Source organism: Eptatretus burgeri, chromosome 7 (genome assembly GCF_056783735.1).
Source record: "Eptatretus burgeri isolate ZD-2024b chromosome 7, Ebu_testis_v1, whole genome shotgun sequence".
NCBI lineage: Eukaryota > Metazoa > Chordata > Myxini > Myxiniformes > Myxinidae > Eptatretus > Eptatretus burgeri.
This window is the reverse complement of record NC_140967.1, coordinates 25,209,999-25,235,336: the sequence shown is the minus strand read 5'-3', so window position 1 is coordinate 25,235,336 and position 25,338 is coordinate 25,209,999. Positions and strand designations below refer to the sequence as shown.

General features: G+C 43.6%; 1 protein-coding gene across 1 annotated transcript in view; it reads left to right on the top strand.

Moving 5' to 3' along the window:
* The window catches only part of FSAF1 (40S small subunit processome assembly factor 1), a 28,263-nt gene extending 3,359 nt beyond the window's left edge, over positions 1 to 24,904 (top strand). The window contains exons 2-7 of the mRNA XM_085887731.1: positions 4,258 to 4,745; positions 5,317 to 5,373; positions 8,185 to 8,280; positions 11,389 to 11,475; positions 14,840 to 14,907; positions 24,514 to 24,904. Of these exons, the coding sequence (XP_085743857.1) occupies positions 4,258 to 4,745; positions 5,317 to 5,373; positions 8,185 to 8,280; positions 11,389 to 11,475; positions 14,840 to 14,907; positions 24,514 to 24,631 (914 nt within the window). The 3' untranslated portion in view covers positions 24,632 to 24,904. The remainder of the gene's footprint in view (positions 1 to 4,257; positions 4,746 to 5,316; positions 5,374 to 8,184; positions 8,281 to 11,388; positions 11,476 to 14,839; positions 14,908 to 24,513) is intronic.
* The last annotated feature ends 434 nt before the right edge of the window (positions 24,905 to 25,338 follow it).

Here is a 25,338-nt window from a genome sequence, read left to right as displayed (position 1 = left end):
GGGGATAAAGACCCGGCTAAATTCAGATCCGAACCATGCTGGACCAATGAAGCAAAAGACTAAAACGAACTGGGAAGATTTCTAATAATGGTTTATTTACAATCAACTTACAAAAGGACTCAGAGCAGACTTATCGCAGGATATACTGGCAAGATTTACAATGATCAAACACTTAAACAGTTCTACTTAAAGACGGCACCACACACTCAGACACGCACTCAGACGAAAATAAACCCAGGTGTATTACAAAGGACCCCCGCAGCCAGAGAGGGAGGTAAGCTGAGGTCGCAGTTCTTTTGGGGTACTTGCACGTTGGAGGGAAGGGATGCTCCGTGGTGCAGCGCTTGTCAGTGGTCGTGCAGCTTGGCCCACAGTCACATGCGCGGAGACCGTGTCCGCGAAGGAGCCCGGGTGGAGCAGAGCGGTGTCCGAGACGGGGATCAGGGCACCGACAGGACCCACAAGAGACCCGGTCAAGATCGGGCGCCCTCAAACCAGTGCAACAGACGGGTCGCTGAGGCGAGACGTGGGCAGACCCTCCGCGTCACGACCCTCCTTTCTTTGGCAACCTGCGACTCCAACCACTGTCTCACTCCAACCACTGTCTCACTCCAACCACTGTCTCGCTCCAATGCTGTTTCTCTCCAACCTCAGACTCCAGCTATCACAGCCAACCCACACAGAATTCTCTCTCTACCCTCTCAAAATGGTGCCGTAATTTATCTCCCAGCCAAGGACTCTACGCTGAGGATCGCTTCGTAATTTATAGATCTCTCTCAGCGGGGAGGGGCCTTGGTGAAGCCAACGCCACTGTCCGCCCTGATTGGACAGGGCCTCCATGGGTCCACCCTGATTGGACAGGGCCTCCATGGGTCCGCCCTTCCTGGGCGGGATTTCGGCCATGCCGGGAGAAACCCCCCCCCCCTTCCACGCGTGTCTGGACTCATCAAGAAGAAGGCACAACACAAAGATTTTGCCCCGGCCAACGGGCCTTCGGATACAGCAGGTGGACAGTGGATCGTGATGGGGGATGGGATATAAAGATTTATTACCCCAACTAAAAAAACATCGCAATGCACCCCTTCGATTTCCCACTAAACACGAGGAGGGAATCTGTCTACACATATACTTAACGGCATAACTAACTTTGGGTCAGCTGTATGTTTGAATGCATACAGTTCCTAGAACCATAACAATAAGTTCAGAATTAATGCTAACTGATTGGTGGTGAGCTGAAATACGACCATGAATTTGATTAACGGGCCGTTTCCACACCTTTCCGTCATCATTTTTAACCATGCAGTTAAGTTAGCTGGTCCTATAACCACTGAGAGAATTTCTGGTACCCACTTGCAATCATGCACCACCACAGGTTCATCTACTTTGAAGGTACAAGCAAGTTTTGGATCAGACATGAACACAGACCCATTTGGTCTCAACAAATCTAGTCTCAATCTCGATAAATGTCCATACAAATACGTAGTTTATGGATGAGCAGCATTCCTATAATGAAGCAAAAACACATCAACTTTTCCTGATAGAGATGACCCCATTATGCTACACAAAGCACATTTAAACAATTTGAATTACTCAGCCAGGTTGTTCAATGCTGGGTGATACGGTGTTTATTTGAGGTGCTTGATAACATTTTGGACCATGGAGTTATCGAAGACACTATAAACAAATTGAAGATCGCTAATCTGAAACCAAAACTTCAGGTACACCTTTGTTGGTGAAGATTGACTGTTTTATCCACGGTTGTAGATTGCATGATTATGACCTCAGGCCACTTGGTGAAAGTGCCAAGAACATGTTATCCTTTAAGGCCCAAAAGTCGACTAATTATTTGCTATGGCTTATCTGTAATAAACCAAGAGTGATACCTGACGTGGATTGTCAGAATCTAACTGGCATGGAGAGCAATGTGTGTGGTGTGTTTCACATACCACAGTGGGCATTGCTCTGCACGTTATTGCCCAAGTAGATTTTCAAGAGAAAGTATAATGAAAAACCAAATATGGTGGTAATTGAGGCTCGGTTTACTTTCCCCTGAAGTTATGTAACCTGAAAGGTCTCGATTCATTTATCATGTGTGATGATAAAGCCACAACGTAAAGTCCACACTGCTTCTCAACCCTGGATCCCACACGGTCCACTTTGATGTACTGTCTGATTCCTAATCTCCATTTTAGTCCATCCCCAAAATAGTTTTGATGGGGGTTGTGCTGGCAGTTAATTCACATTCTCAAGGAGTCCCTTTCTCCATTAGTTTTTTCAAAGTCATTGGGTGTCACACGATTGAGCGCTACTTGAAGAAGAGTATTCTTCTATGTGTAAACATAACAAATACAGCCCCTCCCACCCCCTTCGGTTGCTCTGATGTTTCTGGCATTGATACTGTTAGAGGGTTTTGGGGGTCATGAGGTCACGAGGGGACTACCTCCCAGCCGAAAGTTTCCCTGGACGCACCGGCTAAACATACTGATTTACACTATCGGTATCTGACTTTCCCGACGTCTTCTAATTCATTCACTTTGAACGCACAAGAGTACTCAACAATTAAGCTCTTGTCCCATCTGGAGCTGTGTTACTGACTCGCATCTCGCGCTTTTCTCTAAAGCACTACAGGCATTCATCTGCACCTCTTCCTACATTACACACCACATCCTCTACACCTCTTCTTTCTTCCCCTCACCCTTCTTACGTTGGGACCAACACAAGCCAGTAGGCTTGCATCAGGTGAGCGAACCTTGACCTAATCTCATTTTCTGTCTATCACTCTTTCTTATCTCGTTTCCTTGGAATGACTGAGGTGTGTGGTGTGTGGTGTGTGGTGTGCAGTGTGTGTGCCTGCCTGTGTCTATATTTTCGCTTTAAAAATTGTTTTCTCTGCAACTGCTTGTCCGATCGATGCAGAGCTTTAAACATAGGAGGGACTCCCCATGGAGAATATCTTATTGATGACTTTGACGTCATCGGTCACATGGTATGGCAGCCATTTTGGATTAAAAAAATTTTAAATGGACTTTTTGTTTTTTTAATCGCTGAATGGATTTTTTTTTGAAACTTGGCATGTGTCAACTCCCCATGGGGTATATAGAGTGATCACAATGACTTCATCAGTGAAGTGGTATTCCAGCCATAATTAGTTGAATTGAAATCTTTATCTGAAGAATCTGGAACTTCATATATCTGATCGATGACCAGATGTGAGTGAAGAATTAAATTTATGACATTCATAACCCATGCCAAGAAGCTATGTGACATAATAGGGTGCATTGATGATGCAAGTATATGGACCATAATAGCAGTGGGTCATAATAGTAGCTTGTTCAGAATGAACGTGCGGTGTGAGACTGTGCTCTACGAGCGCCGTTCTCGTTATTACCTAATAGAATGAACTATAAAGTTTATGAATATGACAATACATGAAAACCTACATCAAGGAAGGTAAATGTCGGTTAAATCTATGTTATGGGTTTTAAACATTAGAACGTGAGGTTGCTTTGCCGGATTGACTGATTCTATGGACACAGCTGATGTCATCGATCGATTGATGTGGTACCACCATTTTGAGAGGTTCTGGGCTGAAAGGGTGAAAACGTCTCCAAAGAACAGAGCCCATCCGATTATCCATGCAGTCAGAAAGTCGTTAAATTGCGTGAATGTTACTAAAGTCCTTACCTTACATTTGGCATACATATTTTATATTTTGGCATATTTAATGTCGTAGGTTGTTGACGGCAACCATTCTGACTTAGGAGCATTAAAGTGGTGCCCGGAACCGTCTTGCACTCTTCGTGTCAGGATTGCTGGTCTTACTTTCTGTCTCACTCAAACTATAACTACCGGGCTAGCTTTAATCTCTCTTTCTTGCAAACAAACATCACACATTTTTCTTACTCTCTAATTTTCACTCCTCACTTTACATTCTCTCTTTCATTTCTCTTTATTTAAGGCCTGGCTTTGATGAGGACGATTTAGTCCGTGACTGGAGCCTTCAAAATAAATAAATAAATAAACAAATAAATTATTATTATTATTATTTTTTAAACCAACAATAACATTAATTTATAACAACAACCACAAAGTGTGTTCTTGTGAAGTGCAGGAAAAATGCACATGTTGGATCGTGAAGTTATTTTCATGTTTGTAGGTGCTGTCACAATACTTTTGGTGATGTTCCTTCTCTACATACATATATACATGTCTCATTCATACAATGAGATTGTTTTGGTCATGTTCTCTGCCTCTTAGATGATAAACTACTGGGGTCCCATGATGACACATCTCTCTCATGCGGTAGACATGAAGAAATGAAAAAGAACAAATTAAGACAGTTGGAAAATGGACATGGTGCAGACGAAGAGGGCCAAGTGTCTTCATGTCGATTTCCTTCTCGTCATGGACAGAAATTTGATCGTTTTCACCAAGATGAGACACCACCCCCTGGATCATTTGCTGATGGTTCAAGGCACAGGATGTCCAAGCATCTACGGGATTTGTGGACCCTGAGTCAGGATGTGGTGGCGGAGAATCAGAGAAATGCCAAGTGTTGCACACCTCCGATGGACGCTAATGTTCTTACGAAACCTAAGACTGACGCTCTGCACGTGGTTGAAGATGGAACCAAGGTCGTTGGCCATAGGCAGCCTGGAAAGCGTCATGTTGAAGTCGTGGTTTTCAGGGATCCACTCAAAAGAAAGAAAACACCTTTTCTTCACCGACCAATTCAGCTTGATGAGGTAATCCTTTATTGTGATTCCACTTCCATTGAAGCAAGCATTCTTACTCTTATCTTTCAATTTACAAAATGTACTTATGTGGGTTTTTTTTCTTTATATGTTTTATTACAAAATGGAGGAGTGTGAATTCCAAACTGAGCTGTTAGATTCACCCAGGCTTTCCAAATCGGCAGATGACATTAAACCTGTAGGTAAGATATGCGAGACAGAGACCAAAATAAAAGGGGGGAGAGAGGGATAGGGCATAAAACAATTGTGGACATCAACCTTTGAGGTCCAGATTCAGGCAAGTGTGGATACTTTGATGGATTGGCAGATGCAGTTTAATATCGGGTGCTGGGGAAGGGGAAGGATAATAAAAATCAGGACCCCAGAATGCAAGGGGCAGTCTGTAGTCTATTTTCTACACAATGAATGTCTTTGGTCCTTTATAAAAGAGCCTGAAATGATGACACACCCGCAGGCTTGCGTGAGTCGGTCATCATTTCGGATTGTTTATAAATCAATTTTGTGTAATGATCCCTTTGCAAGTATTCAAGTTCACAAACTCTTCTACCAAATCCGTTTACAGGATAGCAACATGAAGACGGATAAAGAGAAAAGGCAAGGTTCATTTAATCTTGCAGAGGTAAGTGAAATGTTTGTTGAATTTTTTTTTTAATTTTTTTTTTTAACCAATTGTGTGCTGTTTGTGTTTTGGAATTATTTTAATAATAAACATGTGAAACATCGACTTTATTCATGATGACCACTTGAAACAATTACCACCTTCCGAGCCTTTGCAGATGCACCTGTTTGAATGGTAAAGTGAATGAGAAATTGTCGGGAAAAACAAAAATCCTCTAAAACCATTGTATCGAGCCGAGTAAAGATAAAGGATCATGAGGGTAGAGTTTGCGTTGACGACGTGATAGGTCTCGCACTCTTTACAAAGCGTCAGTGCTGCGATATTTTAGTAATCTATTTCTGAAAATTGTTGACTCGGTCTTGGGCATGTTACCATGTCGTGACCAAAATTTCAGGTCAATCTGAAAGCCTGGTCCTGAGTTATAGGTCACAAATTTTAAGACATTGACCTTGCCCTTTCTCTAATGTTACCACCTCCAATTTTTGGATGTCACCCGAAACAAGCAATTTGCAGAACAGTCATTTATGTTTGGCAATATTTCCTGAAAGTTTGACGATGAGCAGTCTTGTATTTTACGAGTTTTGTGGTAATTGTGTAACATCACGTTGGTGAAAATCTTAACGACTCTCAGGCTCAATATATATTATTGTCGAGTGAAGAACTCATGCTGTTCGTGAGAGGCTAGTGTCAATATAAAAATATACATTTATGGATTGTTCCAGGTTTAAGCAGAATGTGTAATAGCCTAAAAATCATGCAGAGAGGAAGTAGGATACAATTGATTCAGTGGCAAGCCAAAAGCACGGGCCAGGCAATGGATGAGTAATATGGTGGCGTAAGGGAATGGGGGATGGCACGGGACAACAAACGTGGTCTTCTTCCTTGAGCCTCGCGTGCCTCTCATACTCTCTATCCTCTGTCACACAATTCTTCTTTGTCGTCATGTATTCTTCTCTGCATTAAAAAAGCGATGTGCATGTATAATCAGGTCAGGTCAGGTATGGGAGCATGTGCCAGAGCAGCGCGTCGCTGCATCCGCTTTCTGCCGGTACTCCAGGGGCCTCCGTCTGGCCATCCCCCAGGCAGATGCCTGGCCCATCCCCATCTCCTTGAGATGCCGATCAACCTGCTGCAACCACGAGGTACGTGGTCTGCCCATTGGCCTCCTCCACTCACGAGACTTCCTCGCTGAGAGAATCTGGTGAGCAGGATCAGCGTCAGGAAAACGAGTCACATGTCCATACAGCCGCAGCTGACGCTCATGGACCATGCAGGTAACAAATCTCATTTGAGTATCTCTCGGCAACCGCTCGTTGGACACAAAGTCTGACCAGCGATAGCCAAGGATTCTCCGAAGAGACCTGGTACCAAAGGAATTAAATCTCCGTCTCAGATCCTTGGTGAGAGTCCAAGTCTCGCATCCATAGAGCAAGGCTAGAAACACCAAGGACCTGAAGACTCGGACTTTCGTCCTCCTGCACAGGTACCAGCAGCGTCACACTCCATTATCTAGTGAATCCATGACTCCCCAGGCTCGACCCAGACGTCTATTGACCTCTGACTCACAGCCAGCAGAGACATGAATATCATTGCCAAGGTAAGTGAATCTCTCCACGACCTCAACATCCTCACCACAAACAGGCACAGACAGGACAGCAGCATCCTAAAAATGTCTAGGTTAAATGGGGTGAAAATGATTCCAATAAAGCATATGCCTTCAACCAAGATGGCATTTGCTCCAGCAGCCCATGTTCCTCCCGGAATTGTTCAGGTCAGGTCAGGTATGGGAGCATGCGCCGGAGCAGCACATCGCTGCATCCACTTTGCGCCAGTACTGCATCTGGCCATCCCCCAGGCAGATGACTGACCCATCCCATTCTCTTTCAGATGCTGATGGAATATGGTTCTGATTGTCCATTGTACGATAAAGTCTCACTGGTACACCATTTTCAAGGCGCTTCTCACTGTAGTTGTGCCCCTCTGCATGTTCACCTGTCATTCTTGCTCCAAAAGCCAGCTTTCTTCTGGACTACTTTCTCCTTTAACCCCCTCTACACATTTGTCATGCAGCTGTAGGAAGATCACTTATTGTTGGCTGATTAATACCCCAAGCAGAGTACATGCCTATCAAGCAATGTTGTTCCAAGCGTGCAACAAGTTATTTCTGACACATCCCTTTATTTTGGTGGTGTATAGGCAACAGATTTCTTTGGAAAATAAAAAATAACCTGGGCTACATACATGAAGCAAAAACACATGTATGGCTTGTGTGCATATATAACACACCGTGGTTATAAAGCTTGGATAATTCCAATTGCATTCCTCCTCCTCCCACCCCAAGCAGAAAATTTCAACATTGGCAAAAAAAACATTTTTTTTTTCAAAACTTGATGGAATCAAACGAGACTTGCATAGGCACAACTTCAGGGTGCCCTCATTAATCCCTGAAAGTTTCAGCTTCCTCAGGCAAACCCTCTTGGAGGAGTAAGATGATACATACATACACACGTATGCCATAGCCCCATTATATAGTTTGATAATCATGTTGCATGTTTTTTTTTTTTCTTGAATTTGAAATGCTTTGGATTGATGACCCATTGCCATGGTGTAGTCCTTTGTTATGATGTGTGTTGATATGTTTGAGATGATTATCATTAATAGTGTTCAATGCAGCCACATCTGATGACAAAGCAATTGATGGTATGAACGTTTTGCTGTCACAATCTGTTTGTTGATTAATGTCAAGCTCATTTGTTTGAAAAAAAAAAACAACTAACGAAGTTCATTTGTATTCCTCATATACCATGACAGGCGAAGCTTGAAATTCAGAGATTTGCAATAATGGGCTACAGCAAAGAGAAACGGCGGGAGTGTGAACGGGACCGTGCCATCCGCCTTGGCGCTCGAGTAAGTTTATTTCAAGAAACCAAAAACCTTGGTAGGAGAAATTACTGAGTGGGTTTGTTTTGAATAAATAAGTAAATAAAAAATTTTGGATTGGTACTACCCAGCTTTATGGTATTACCCAGCTTAGATTGGTATTAACCATCCTAATACTTTCTACGGCCAACGTACTTGTACAACTGACTTCAAAATGCTCATGCTCAACTATTTGCTTTGGCAAACATAAACACCACTTGTTTGCTTTTAATGAAGTGATATTGTATAATGTGTGCTCTTCTCATGCATTTCTTGATTGTTTACATCTCTGTGTTTTTTGTTGGGTGGTCGCTAGACTACCCTTATTCTCAGGTTTTCCGTCTGTCTGTATGTTTGTCTGTCTGTATGTATGTAATGGACAGCTCTAGAGGCCAGAGGAGTCCACCAATTTTGATGAAACTTTACCGGTCGGTTCATACCAGGATCTAGTTGTATGCTTTTGAGCACCGTTGCTATGGACGCCACCGTTGCCTAGCAACGGGACTTTGAAGCTTTTGAAAAAATCCGAATTTTTTTTTTTTTCGAAAATCAAAAATCTGCTTCCGTGCTTTTATGCGGACTATAATCAACCTCTTTGTCAAAAATTTTTAGCCCGATCCGTCAAAAACTGTATGACGAGTATGCAATTATATTACTATATGCTTTCACCCCAACGTTCGCGTTGGGATTCCCTAACGTAGGGTTAGGGAATCGAACACAAATGATGAATGGACAGTTGCTCATCATGTTCCTATATGGAACAACGAACGGCAAAAATGCCATCTGATGTGTTCTCTTCTCTACATATTTCAAATTCGCCTTAGTCTCGCGACCACCCATGTCGCCTACCAGCTTATTCGTTTTTTTTTTGTCATTTGGCTAAGCATTAGCTGTTTAAGAGTCGAATAGTTGTGTTGGGTTTCACTTGCTTCATAAATATCACTCATATATTTTTAAAGGAAAACTTTTTCCATCTCTTGTCAATCTATAATACCCTTCATCAGTGCTTGAAAGAGGATTGTTCCTTTTTTGAATACAGTACGAGAAAATACCACCCGTGGCTTCGCTGATGGGCATACTAAAGGGGGGGGTGAGGGGGAGAAAAAAGGGAGAGAGACAGAGAGAAGGGGGGGTGAGGGGGAGAAAAAAAGGGGGAGAGAAAGAGGGAGGGGTGAGGGGAGAAAAAGGGGAGGGGTGAGGGGGAGAAAAAAGGGGAGGACGGAGGGGGAGAAAAAAGGGGGAGAGGGAGGAGGGGGTGAAGGGGAGAAAACAAAGGGGGAGAGGGAGGAGGGGGGAGGAGGAGGGAAGGGGAGGGGGAAGGAAATAGGGAGAGAGGGAGAGGGCTGCCTGCTGGAGTGCTGTGAGGTCATCCAGCATGACGTGTTTTAGAGAATATGGTCAGCTGTCCACTGGGGAAAATGGAATAAATGGTGTTGTAAGTGAAACCTGTCAAGGACTGGTGAAGGGATGGTATGGTTTTTTTATTAGGATGAGAGGGCTACAAGACAACTGGAGAGTTCATGGAACATGATACCCCGCAGTTACTTCAATGTTAATATAATAATAATTTTAACGATAACTTAAAAAAAAGTCTGAAAGTTTAGTGCTACTGAAGTATACACAAACCCATTGAACCTTTATTTAAATTGAAGTACTGCAAAACTGAAGGTTCTTGAAAGTAATATGGCATGATTTGTGTTCTCCAGTCTTCAAGTATACGATTCACTTCAAATAAATAAAGATTGTAAAAGTCTTATAAATAAATTTTAAAAGATATATTTCGCTCTGAGCTTAGCAAATTGTATGGAGTCTCATCCCGAGTGCACATGTGCACAGTGTGGTGAAGCAATTGCTTCAGTCTGTCTGTCAAACAAAATTGAAAATCATTCCAAACACGAAAGTTAGTGTTTTTAAGGATGTCATAAAGGACATATCCAACGTTTCCGAATAACTAATTTAACGTGTTAAATAAGGTGGTTAAAAGACGCTGCATCAACGGTGTTAAACTTCTGAAAAAGTTTCCCTTCCCCACCCCACAATATTTGAAACGTTTATTTATTTTGTACTTATCCACTTATTGTGGTGGCATGATTTCATGCTATGAACAACAGTGCCATCACCACTGCTACCGAATATGGGGGCACCGCTAATGCAATGCACCTATTACCAGTTCACCGGTACTCATTTTTCTGACCTCAGAAGGATGGCAGGCTGAGTCAACCCCACCCTGTTGTTCATTCAGCAGCTGACGGGGCTTGAACTCAGGATCCTAAGATCCCAAGTCCACCACTCCAACCATTAAACCAACACCAGGCTTCTTTTTTTTATTTTTTAAAATTTATTTCAATTGAATTATATTCTTGAACATTGTAGAACACATTGCCTTGCTTGCACTTCCAAAAACCTTCAGTTTAGCAGTAATCATACTTGGGAAAAATTTTACGCAGTCTCTGCAATCAAATTTGTCACGTACTCTGAGGGCGGAGTCACAGCGAGACAGACAAAATGGCGGTGCCTCGTGATGCAATGGCAGAGCTAACGTCATCCAAAGATCTGTTTGCTTCATGCATCTTTTTCTTAAAATCAATTCCAAAATCGCAGGTTTCTCCGAGAACATTTGGTCAAAGTTTCAGCTCTGGACTGTTCTGTTTGACCCAACAGCTTCATATAATTACCATCATGCCTGTTATTCAAAATTCATGAACAAATCTAATTTGGATTGTGCTTGGAAATGCAGAGCAAGAGTTGAAAAGACCCTTCCCATTTCCTTTTTCTCAAGACTGAAAATGATGTGCGGGGTAAGGTGTTCTATGAATTATCCAGTTCATTATACCTTTGAAGTTTGGTGACATTGTATGAAGCGGTGGGAGAGGAGATTGGAAACATGACAGACAAAACGACCTTTTTATTTATGAGGATAAGTTAAGTAGTGTAGTGAGTACCTCTAAGCAGCTGTCCCATAATACCCGTTATCGGCAAATGCTCTGTTTGGATGAAGGGTCGAATGATCAGATTGCTATCGTTTCCTGTTTTACTTTATATATCTATAATATTCTCCCCCCCCCCCCCCCGACACAATGTGGTGGTGTTTTATAGCCTCCAAAACGACAATATGTGAATTACAAGGTTTACCAAGAAATGATGAAGAAGAAAAAGCTGGAAGAAGAGATGGTCAGGAATCAGGTATTGAGACCACACAGATAAACTGTGCGATTGAAAGAATGCAAGCGGCAGTTTGTATTTAGAGAGGTATAAAAAAAAAAATTGGTCAGGTTTCACTATCAGAGTAACAACTTCTATCCGTGGAACTAAATGGTGGGGGGGCGAGGGAATGGGGTGATACAACTTGACATTCATTTTCCAGACAAATTATAATTTATAACAACCATAGAATCACAAAAACGCTACTCGTACCAGGAAGAACACCATAATGTTAAGGGATACCAGCGTTCAAAACTCCATTAAATGCATAGGACATCATAACCAGTGCACATGTGATACATGGGGCAGTTGCCTCCATACGCCCATGATATGGAGTTTTATCCAACCAGGCTGGCTGGATGCACAGCACGAGTTGGGAACTTTGGGCCAGAAGATGGTCATGCTTTCTTTGATTCTTCTTTGGATTTGTAGTATCGGAAATAATTCTGGACACAGAGGAACAACTGAGTATAAAATGCGAATTTCAAGTGATAGAATCGCATCTCATGTGTAAAAATGAAATTTCTCCATTTTGATGCGTTAATGTGGAGGAGTAGTCGCCCGAGTAATCTATATACTCCTTTGGCACTGTGATCGGTTGTGATTTAAGTAATCACTGAGTGTCAGACCTGGAGAAGGACATAACAGGATACATGATGATACCATTACAGTGTGTGATCGCTGCAAGGGTGTGCTGAAAAGTAATGCCTCCAATTATTTTTCTTCAAAACGGGAAAAGATATTCGACGCGCAAACAACAATCGTTATTCCACTATGGTGCATATTTATTTCTCAACATAATCAATACGGTGGTCCACAGCATCCCCCTCACCATGCCCCCCTCAAAGCTTTCTCACCTCCACCCTGTACCCTCTCAATGCCTCCTCTCATGCCCCTAATTGTGTGGACCTCAAACATCCAAGGCTTGCACTCCAATCTCACAACTCTCAATCCAGGCCACTGCTGATAAACCAAACATCTTCTGTTTAACAGAATCATTCCTCCCAAAGGACGTCCCTGACTCCTTAATGGCTCTCCTTGATTGTTGTCTCCTCAGATTTGATAGGCCTGAACCACGATCCGGCGTCAGAGTTGCATTTTACATCAAGACCTCAATTTATCTTGCCGTGTACTGGTCTTACACCTCCCAAACCACATAAGTACCTCTGGCTGCGAGGCTACCTCTTTCTTCCGCTTATACGTCTTGTTTGTCTGTGTGTTGTACCGTCCTCCAAACAGTGATGACTCCATCTTCATCTCCTCTCGGACAACATGGACAGACTTTTCACCACTCCTCCCAACTCATTCTTCCTCATAGGTGGTGATTTAAATTGTCACCATGCAACTTGGCTGGATGTTGGTGCCTCTCTCACCAGCCATGGCACTTCAGCAAATGATTTCTGTGACTCCATGGCACTGACTAGATCTATGAAGTTTCCGACTCGGATTTCTCCCAATAGCAAATCCTCACTTCTGGACTTGGTGATGACTAACTTTCCTGCAAACGTATTGCTGCTCTTCTACTCCAATTGGTTCATCTGATCATATGCTTGTGAAAGTAAACATATCTGGCTATTCTCAGATAGCTGGCTCAATGCCAGTCAGTCTGGCAGTTCGCTCAGACAGATTGCCAGGGACTAATGATCTCTCCGACTCTGGAAATCCTTTTTATCTATTTGCTGATGACTCTAACTTCTGTCAGGCCATCCTTCATAATTCAGAACGGCAGGCAGCAGCCTCTTTCCTGTCTTCAGATTTTTCAAAAATATCTCAAGATGGTCAAACACTTGGAATATGTCTTTCAATCCTGACGTCTCTGTCTTTTCTGTCTGTCTCTCTGGACCATATTGTAAAACCCTCCCTTCTACTTTCTTCATCATCCTCTTGAGGAAGTTCAGTCACTCAAACTATTGGGTCTCACTAATGATCTTTCTTGGGCAAACCACATTTCAAAGTCGGCCTCCAACGCCTTTGGGCATCCTCCGTCGTACAAAGTCTCTCCCCACCTCCCCCCCTCCCCCTCTCCCCTTTCTCGCTTCCCCTCCCTCCTGCCTCCTCTCTCTCCCCTCCCTCCTCTCTCAACCCCCCTCCTTATTACCCCCCCCCCGGCAGCGAAGCAACGGGTTGTATTTGCTAGTATGTATATTCCTTCGCAAACATGAACTCCTGTCCACCTACAATGCCTTCATCAGCAGCTTGATGGATTGTGCTCTTTCCGAACTGGCACCATTGCTTCACATCTTCCTCACAGCTGTTGGTGTTTGTCACTGTCTCTCTACTGTTCCTTTTGTTCTGTTGGATCCTAATCCATTCTGCTATAGCTCTTCCACGAGCCTCGACCCTGTATACCAAAAAAGGGTGAGATGAAAATCTAACGGAGCGAAGTCGGCGGGGGGCGGGGGGCTGAACATCCTTTGTGGCAATATTCCATTGACGATCTCTTGCATTCGGGATCGTAATGATGCACTCAACTCCAATCAATCATCTTAACTCTCATCTTCGGTGCTTCACAGCACTGACAATGTCGTGCTGACTGCTCTCTGCCATCTTGACCAGTGATGTCAGAATCACAAAACTTCACACCCAGTGGTAGGAACAACTAATGTGTGGACTGTGTTTTAGTTCATTTGAATATCTTTCCCTCTTGGAGAAAAAGAAAAGGCCACATAACTTTTCAACATACCCTCTTATGTAACTCATGTGAAGGAAATATCACATGGCAAGAGTATAGCAATCAAAATCTCAACCCGTTACGGCAACTCCCTTCGTGCAGTTGATTGCTTCGGGAGTAGTGTGCAAGGGAGGGGGATGAGGTAGTGTTAATGCTTCCACTTTTCCTCGATACATAGTTGGCGACTAATTAATTGGAGCAACTCTTATCGATCCTTGCTGGTGCTTGACTTTTCATCATGGTACAACGCCAGATTGAATTTCGATACATGAAACACCTTGCAACCCACGCCTACAGAAAACAGACTTTTTGGAACGCCGGCCACATTTTCCAATCCAATCATCATATAACATTGTGGGAAAACAAAAAAGAAAAAAATCTCAGTCAAACAGTTGGAGACATACCGAATTTAGAGGTGAAAAAACGAGGACACGTGCAAATAAAAAAGCGAGGGCCTTGGCTGACTTTCCACAACTTACAAAAAATACGTTTTAATTAATGAATGAATAATTATCATCGGAGGAAGTTACTGCGGTTAACATAGCCACATTTACTGCATTGATAACTATCAAAAGAAGGTTTTCTGACATGGAACTGGAACATTAATACATTGATAGTAGTTAAGATTTTTCTCACATAATGTAATTTGAATAAAAGTCCCCCCCCCTCCCACAGATGCAACAGATGGACCCACAATTATTGAAGATGAATAAAAAAAGAAAACCAGCTGCAAAAAATGGAAGGTATGTCATGTCTTGTGTGTGTGTGTGTGTGTGTGGTACATAATTATTTGATGTCTCACGATCTCAAAGATATCTTTTAATGGACAATACAATATTCGCCAAGATGTGTAATCTTAACTGGAATGGTGACCATAAACCCTTGTGCAGCATCAGCACTTGCTGTAAGGGTTCCAGTTGTTACTGCAGTGTATGTGGAACCATTCTCGTTTAGAGGTGCTAGACAGCTAGAGGTATGCACTCCCTCACCAGACGGCATGTCAGAAAATCTTATTGGGGGGAGGGGGATCCACTCTGTGCTCATGTTTTTCACAGACTGAGCTGGCTTGCTCTTGTCATGTGTGTGTGCGTGCGTGCGTGTGTGTGTGCGTGCGTGTGCATGTGCGCGCGCGTGCGTGCGACGTACCTCTTGACTGTTATGATGAGCATCGCCATGGATTATGTTTCAAACGATAAAACCACATAATCCACAAAGAACAACCGTCCTTCTCCCACGCAGACGATTGTTCCCGCTAATGCAAACCATTCAACCAGAAGGTACGTGATGCAATCGGCGGGTAAATCTAAATATGTGGAGTGTGATGAGCACTCCCCCGATCTTCATTCGACATAGTCCTGCACCAAAGCGTCACCTCCAATCCGGAGGCCTCGGCCCAGTGAATATCAAACAAAGATTACATGGTCACCATCAGTTAAACACCAAATGGAGCCGCCTATCTATTTAAAAAAAGTGTGTTTTTTTGGTCTAATTTAACCATAGATTGATTTTTGTACCTTGAATGTGCATTGTGCCCAAGTGGTGCTTAATCCTGTGTTTTATAATTTCTGTAGTTTCTTCATCCTGTTCTGTGTGTGCATCTACATGGTTGTTGTCAAGTACCATACTTTAAATAAAAAAAAAAACTCCACTCCTTATCGAGGTGGTGTGTGTGTGTTTGTGAGACAGGTATCCTGCTAGTTCACATATCATTTAATTGGTACCAAAAACTGCACTCAGTAGAGCGTATACCTCCACCAGGATGAACAGTTTACGTTTTGTATCCCACTGATGGGCCAGATCTGATTTCGGACCTTAACCAAAATCTAATCGGCTTGTTTTTGTCACCTACCCAATTCATCCATCCACCTAGTTTTGTCACAACTCGTCCACAACTTTTAAAGATATCGTGCTATATATCCTTTTTGGCCCCATCTCTCAATGGTGTAGAATCACTTTAAAAAAATTTTTTGTATCTTCACCATATTCAAATCGATTTGTCCACACACACACACACAAACACACACACACACACACACACACACACACACACACACACACACACACACACACACACACACACACACACACACACACACACACACACACACACACACACACACACACACACACACACACACACACACACACAACTTGTCACCAAGTTTTGGCCGAATCCATCCATAACTTTTTTGAGATATCGTGTTATATATGGGTTTTAACCCCATCACTCAATGGTGAATAATCAAAAAATAATCGCAGATCTGGATCTTCACGAAGATCTAATCAGTTCTTACTTGTCACACTCCCAACCTGTCCACTAAGTTTCGTCCGAATCCGTCCACAACTTTTTGAGATATCCTGTTCACAGACAAACAGACAGATGGGTGAAAAATAACCTCCTCCCGCCTTCGGTGGTGGAGGTAATGATGATTATAAATACCAGACTCAGAGGTGTGTCAAATTGGCTGAATCGTATTAATTCCTTTTAAAATCTTCTTCTCCAGACCCATCAGTCAGAATTCTACCAAATTTGGGTTGCAACATTAGGCCAGGGCCCAGATAAGCTACAGGTCCCGTGGTCCTATTTAAAAAAATATATATTGTTGCGGATTCGCGCCCGCCGGCGTGCGGACGGCCACGTAACTCGAATCGCGGCACGTCGCCCACCGGACGGACAATCCAGTCGTGACCCTCTCGGACTAACGCCGGGAACTAGTCACGGGTGGACCTTTCGGTCTCACCACGATCGTGCCAATCGGCCCCCGCGTGGGATAGGGTGGCTCGCCAAATTCGACCTACCTAAGTACCCACACGGAGGGTAGACCGGGCGATCGCACCTCGCCGCAGGTCGACTTCGGACACGGGCCACTTTAAGCGACCCATTCCATACTATCGGGATAACCGAGCGGTGTTATTCGTCGGCCTCGACGGTTCGATTAATTATCGGGCGTTTTAGCCCACGACCAACCCTTTACGTGAAGCAAGATGGAGATTCAATGAAAGAAAGACGAAGCGAAGCGGGAAAACAGTTCAACATAACTCACATTTATTTCGCGATGAACGGAAAGCACACATATACAATTACACCAAAAGCACATGTAAAAAGAGAAGAAACACAATGCAATATTACACAAAAAGCAAATGCAACAATGCAGATCTATCCGACTACCGAGCACACGGCAACACTTATACAATTTTACTTCACAGACGGCGCTGACAACACATACCCAAAGCAAAAGAAAAGAGAACCACGCTCAAGGATGAGGCGGGCCTGGGGCCGAGACCGGGTCGGGCCTACCGTCTGATGATGAGACGCAGAGCGGCGGTGGCGCCTCAACTCCGCGGGCCTCGCGGACAGTGTCTGGTAGGGGGTGGGAAGGGGGCCCCCTTTGTCGCACTATCTCAGCGCGGGGGGAAACAGGAGGGGGTTGCTGATGCTCGGGGGAAGGAGGATATCACCCTGTCTCGGGTCCCGCGGCGAGCGTCTCCTCCTCGACCTCGGTCGCGTTACTGGCCTCTCCCTGTGCATCTCCCGGCACCGACGCGAGCACCCCCTCGTCCGCCTTCGCCGCCGTCACCTCTCCACAGCTCCGTCCTCTTCACTCTGACTAGTACCACTTCTTTCCAGCTCCACCGACGACTCTCTTGAACTCCGCACACTGCCAACTTCCAACTGCCTGACGAACGCAGCCGTTTATATAAGCCCCGTGGCTTCGCTCTTTCACCCTTGACCCTCTGCCTCCGACCCTTCACCTCTCTAACTCGCTCCCCATTGGCCCGAGGAAAAGTGGGCGTGAATGCTTTTTGATCCATGTATTTGCATATAGCGACCGCCCTCCAACGCCCTGGAGGCGGGGCCAAATCGCCCCTCGCTCACCGATTGGACGGAACAAAAGTGGGCGTGTCGTTTTTGATCCGTTTTCTGTGGAAAGTCCGTGATGTTTTTGAACACGCTGCTCGGTGCGCGCCCTACACGAGTCCAGTATCGGCGCCCACAATTGGCGCGAGAATGGTGGCGATGCGACGGTGGCGAGTTGTGACGGTAAAGGTCGTGGCGGTTGTGGTGAAGCGGCGTTGTGGTTGGTGGTTGTTGTTGTGAAGCGGCGTTGTGGTTGGTGGTTGTTGTTGTGAAGCGGCGTTGTGGTTGGTGGTTGTTGTTGTGAAGCGGCGTTGTGGTTGGTGGTTGTTGTGTGATGGCTGTTGAGACGTGGTTGGTGGTGGTAATAATGGCGGCTGGTCCAAAATAAAGATAGTAAAAGAAAAACGGCTATCCTGAAGAGTCGCAGCCCTCATGAATGACATTTATTCCCTCTAGACAACGGGTTTGGGCCTAACTACACATATACTTACCGAGATATCTCACCTAAGGGACCTGAATGGTGGTTTGTGAATTTCGTCAACCACAACAATATATTGTTATGGATTTCCCACCCATCGGCGTGCGAACGACCGCGTCTCACCAATAGCGATCGCTTCGCTCACTGAACGGACTATCCAGTCGCGGCTTTCCGGATCAACACCGGAAACCAGCCACGGGTGTGTTTTTAAGCACACTACAACCTTGTCCGCACTCTACCCGCGCTACAGGGTCCGATCGCCAAATGTTCGATTTACCTAATTATTCGCGCGGGTAGGTTACCGAGAGATTGTACCTCAACGGGACCGCTTGGAAACGAGCGGCTTAAGCAGCTCGCTTCCTTTTGGGATAATCGAGCGGGGTATTATCACGCAGTCCCGTTGGACCCGATCGCTTTACCGGCTATTTAAAAACCAACTATATTCCGAGTGCAAGATGGGGCAGTTCAATGAGGGAATGGACGCAACGAACAGGTTTACATTCACACAAGGACATTTATTATAATAAAGCACGTATGCAATTAAACAAGGCAAAACACGTATGCAATTATCCAAGCAACAAAAGCACGACAAAGGAACTACGACCGTCTATACGAAATGCAATGCAAACATTTACAGCACACAAAGCACTTAACAATTTCCTACTTATTAGACGGGCCCACGGACACATGTACACACACACACACACACACACACACACACACACACACACACACACACACACACACACACACACACACACACACACACACACACACACACACACACACACACACAAGAAATGGTGGCAGAGGCCTTTAATAACGAGCTCCAGCTCGGAGGACAGGTGAGCTGAAACCCAGAACCTATCTCGAACCTCTCCACCTCGTGTGGTCTTCAAGTTGTTCGGACCCGGGCTCCAGCGAGAGCGAGCTGGATCCAATCGCAGTGAGCTGCGATCCTCCCTGAGCTCCCGCGAATCTTCCCGCGCTTCAACACGTGCTGGTGAGATGAGGCGCCGATCCTTCCCGTCGATGCATCACTTCCCTGAGGAACCACCTCCACGAAGAGGTCGATGAGTCGCACCAAGCCGGGAACCAAAATGGAGAACAAAGAGCTCCACGAACCAAGAAGAAGAAGCCACCATTTGCAGCTCGAGCCGAGCGACCGGCTTAACTTTCTTCCAAACAGGGCAGCTTGAAGCAAAAAGCTCTCCCGAGCCAAGCAGAAGCCAAAGCTCACGGAACCATCAAAGCAAAAATCCTCCAAAAAGCCTCCTCCCAAGCCAGGCCTCAGCCGAAGCTCACTAAGCCAGACAAAGCAAAAAGCTTCCGAAGGCCTCAACCCTAACCCAAGCCAAACAGGACCCGAAGGTTTGCTGAACGACTACTCTGCCGAAGCAAAAAGCTTAATACTCCACTCCCCCCAACACGAACAAAGAAAAGATCTCCTCTTATTCTTCTCCCTCCCTTCCCCCGCTCCCGGCGTGACTCATGACTTCTGCCCTCGTGCTCCATCCCCCGCTCAGCCACGGGTGGGAGGGAGTTGTTGACATCATGAGTCACAGGACGGCAGGGTTCTTCTTGCTCTTCGCAGAAGAGGGGGAGGGATGTCTCCATTGTTCATTCCCTAACTATAAAATCGATCTGCAGCGCATCTAATCAATTTTTGAACATTTAAACAATGGAAGGTGAGCTATCTTGGGAACAAGCACTTATCGACACAGCTGACGAAAGGAACCTATATGTTGTGTGCAATCGAATTCCAAATTCGTAACAATATTGTCGCGGATTCGCGCCCGCCGGCGTGCTGACGGCCACGTAACTCGAATCGCGGCACGTCGCCCACCGGACGGACAATCCAGTCGTGACCCTCTCGGACTAACGCCGGGAACCAGTCACGGGTGGACCTTTCGGTCTCACCGTGATCGAGCCAATCGGCCCCCGCGTGGGATAGGGTTGCTCGCCAAATTCGACCTACCTAAGTACCCACACGGAGGGTAGACCGGGCGATCGCACCTCGCCGCAGGTCGACTTCGGACACGGGCCACTTAAGCGACCCGTTCCGTACTATCGGGATAACCGAGCGGTGTTATCGTCGGCCTCGACGGTTCGATTAATTATCGGGCGTATTCAGCCCACTACCAACCCTTTACGTGAAGCAAGATGAGGATTCAATGAGAGAAATGACGAAGCGAAGCGGGAAACAGTTCAACATAAAGCACATTTATTCGCGATGAACGGAAAGCACACATATACAATTCCACCAAAAGCACATAGAAAAGAAGAAGAAACACAATGCAATTTTACACAAAAAGCAAATGCGACAATGCAGATCTAATACCGATTACGCGAGCACACGGCAACACTTATACAATTCTACTTCACAGACGGCGCGACAACACATATTCCCAAAGCAAAAGAAAAGAGAACCACCCTCCAGGATGAGGCGGGCCTGAGGCCGAGACCGGGTCGGGCCTACCCGTCTGGTGATGAGACGCGGAGCGGCGATGGTGCCTCAACTCCGCGGGCCTCGCGGACAGTGTCTGGTAGGGGGTGGGAAGGGGGCCCCCTTGGTCGCACTATCTCAGCGCGGGGGGAAACAGGAGGGGGTTGCTGATGCTCGGGGAAAGGAGGATTTTTACTCTGTCTCGAGTCCCGCGACGAGCGTCTCCACCTCGACCAGGTCGCGCCGTCGGCCTCCCTGGTGTGCAGCTCCCGGCACGACGCGAGCACCCCCTCGTCTGCCTTCGCCGCCGCCGCCTCTCCACAGCTCCGTCCTCTTCGCTCCGACTCCAACTCCGAACTCTTCCTCCTGCGAACTTCCCAACTGCACTCAACTCCAACGCACACGACCACGACCAACTCTTTTTTGACTGACGAACGCGGTCGCTTATATAAGCCCCGTAGCTTCGCTCTCTCATCTTTGACCCCCTGCCTTCGACCTTTCACCTCGCTCCCCATTGGCCCGAGAAAAAGTGGGCGTGAATGCTTTTTGATCCATGAATTTGCATATAGCGACCGCCCTCCAACGCCCTGGAGGCGGGGCCAAATCGCCCCTCGCTCACCGATTGGACGGAACAAAAGTGGGCGTGAGTCGTTTTTGATCCGTTTTTGGAGCGGAAAATCCGTGGGTTTGTACACGCTGTTCGGCGCGCGCCCTGCACGAGTCCAATACCGGTACCCACAAGCGGCGCAAGAACGGTGGCGATGCGACGGTTGCGAGGTGTGACGGGAAAGGTCGTGGCTGTTGTGGTGAAGCGGCGTTGTGGTGGGTGGTTGATGTTGTGACGACTGTTGAGACGTGGTTGGTGGTGGTAATCTTGGCGGTTGGTCCAAAATAAAGATAGTAAAAGAAAAACGGCTATCCTGAAGAGTCGCAGCACGCATAAATGACATGTATTCCCACTAGACAACGGGTTTGGGCCTAACTACACATATACTTACCGAGATATCTCACCGAAGGGACCTGAATGGTGGTTTGCGAATTTGGTAACCACAACAATATATATATATATATATATATACATATATATATATATATATATATACATATATATACATATATATATATATATATACATATATATATATATATATACATATATATATATATATATATATATATATATATATATATATATATATATATATATATATATATATATATATATATATATATATATATATATATATATATATATATATATATATATATATATATATATATATATATATATATATATATATATATATATATATATATATATATATATATATACATATATATATATATATACATATATATATATATATATACATATATATATATATATATATATATATATATATATATATATATATACATATATATATATATATATATGTATATATACATATATATATATACATATATATATATATATATATATATATATATATATATATATATATATATATATGTATATATATATATATGTATATATATATATATATATATATATATGTATATATATATATATATATATATATATATATATATATATATATATATATATCTTCTTCTTCTTCTTCAAAACGGGAAAAGATATTCGACGCGCTAACAACAATCGTTATTCCACTATGGTGCATATATATATATATATATATATATATATATATATATATATATATATATATATATATATATATATATATATATATATATATATATATATATATATATATATATATATATGTGCACCATTCCACTATGGTGCATATCTTCTATTTATAGAAGAAGAAGAAGATATACATATATATATATATATATATATATATATATATAAATATATATATATATATATATATATATATATATATATATATATATATATATATATACATATATATATATATATATATATATATATATATATATATATATATATATATATATATATATATACATACATCTTCTTCTTCTTCTTTCGGCTGCTCCCGTTAGGGGTCGCCACAGCCAATCATCCGTTTGATCCGCATAGTGATTTGGCACATGTTTTATGCCGGATGCCCTTCCTGACGCAACCCTGGTCGCCTCTTACGACACAGGGATATGGTACACCTATTTTAACCGGGGCATACACCGGCCCAGTATACTGGTACTCATTTGGCCGACCTCAGAAGGATGACAGGCTGAGTCAACCCCCTGGTGTATTAATTCAGTAGCCCAACGGGGCTTGAACTCAGGACCTTTTGGATCCCAAGCCGCTGCCCTAACCACTGCGCCAACACCAGGCATATATATATATATATATATATATATATATATATATATATATATATATATATATATATATATATATATATATATATATATATATATATATATATATATATATATATATATATATATATATATATATATATATATATAAATATATATGTATATATATATATATATATATATATATATATATATATATATATATATATATATATACATATATATATATATATATATATATATATATATATATATATATATATACATATATACATACATACATACATACATACATCACACACACACACACACACACACACACACACACACACACACACACACACACACACACACACACACACACACACACACACACAGATGCGGTTCACCTATCGCACCCCCGGTTCATCGTGGGTTTTCCTTTGGAACGTAACTAATTTTTTCTGCGGATTCCCCCGGTTCATCGCGGTAATAATATATAAAATATAAATTATAACGCGTGGTGCTCGACCAGTCACACAACGCACGAGACAAAGTTTTGCTTGTGAACTTCAAATATTTTCTCCGTTTTTTTTTTTCTCCAAGCCCCACGATGCCGCCCAAACGCCCTGCACCTTCTGAGGCTTCTGGCAAGGAATCGAAGCGCCAGAGGAAGGTCCTGGGACGCTCCAGTAGAAGGTTAAGGTAAAGGTGCTCGATATATGCTTCGGGAAGGAAAAAGGTTTGCCGCCGTTGGACGAGCACTGCTCATACCCAGAACCTCAAAACCGACCAGACCAGACTAGTCGATCTCCAGCACCTCAAACCCAATCACTGCCAAACCGACCAGACCAGACTAGTCGATCTCAAGCACCTCAAACCCAATCACTCCCAAACCGACGAGACCAGACGAGTCGATTTTTTGGGGGGGAGGCGTCCATTCATCGCGGATTTTCACTTTGCGTGGGGAGGTTTGGAACGTAACCCCCGCGAGAAATGGGGGATTACTATATATATAGATATATATATATATATATATATATTCAAATGATCATGTGATTTGTAGCTGAAAGTCGGTCGGGCTCAAGGCACACAACAGCTGTTGCATTAATAAACCTGTTGTGCAACTGATGTAAAGTGCAGTGACATTTGACTTTTCTGTTTAATCTTTTGTTGTGTTTGGCTCATTACATTATGCAAAATATATGGAATGGAAGGTAGGTGGCAACTAAACCTGCAAGTATTCCAGAGATGTTTATGTACCTTGACAGGAAATGGACAAGTAAGAACAATCTTGGAAATGATGGCATGCTGGGAAAATTTAATGGAGGAATGCTGGTCATGAGTACACAGGTTATGGACCGTGTGAAGAGGCGTGTGCACCAATGAAGACTACACTTGTGTCTGGACTTCACTTCTTTCTTTTTTTTTTTAAAGTCGTTATCCAATTCACTGGAGGAGTGCAGAAGTGGGGTGTTGTGTGGGAAGAGGAGGGACAGCCATGAAAAGTTGTGTTTTGCATCGAACCATCCACTCATTCCATCATGACATACAAACCGCCTGTTTTGCTGTTTGTACATCTCAAATACCACCATCGCATGTATATTATGTATGCATGGCAACATAATAAATCATTCAATCATGTTAATCACATACGCACAATCTGAGTGGTGCCCGAGTTTGAATCTTTCGATAACACTTTATTACAAGTGCATTGGTTTGACTTGCGAGTCTGTGCTGCCTCATAACATTCTGTCCCTACAACACACCATTGAGCAATTTCATCAATGCCCCATGCTTCTGGTAAAGAATGATGGCCTAATGTCTACTTGCTCTGGTAATTAAGGTCAAAGTTTGGTATTGCCCACATGTTAGTTAATCCATTATTAAAGTGGAAATAAGTTAATTCACCCAAAACTCCAATTATCCAGGAAAGTTTCAAAACTGCTAATAACCATGTACCGCAATTAACAGAAAAGTTTTGAAAACTGATTAATGGTTAGTGAGATTGCTTTGTGATGATTTCTGCTTCAAGCCCTCCTGAAACTCAAACTTGTTCTAACACACTTCTCCACTCTGAACAATTGGTGTGACCA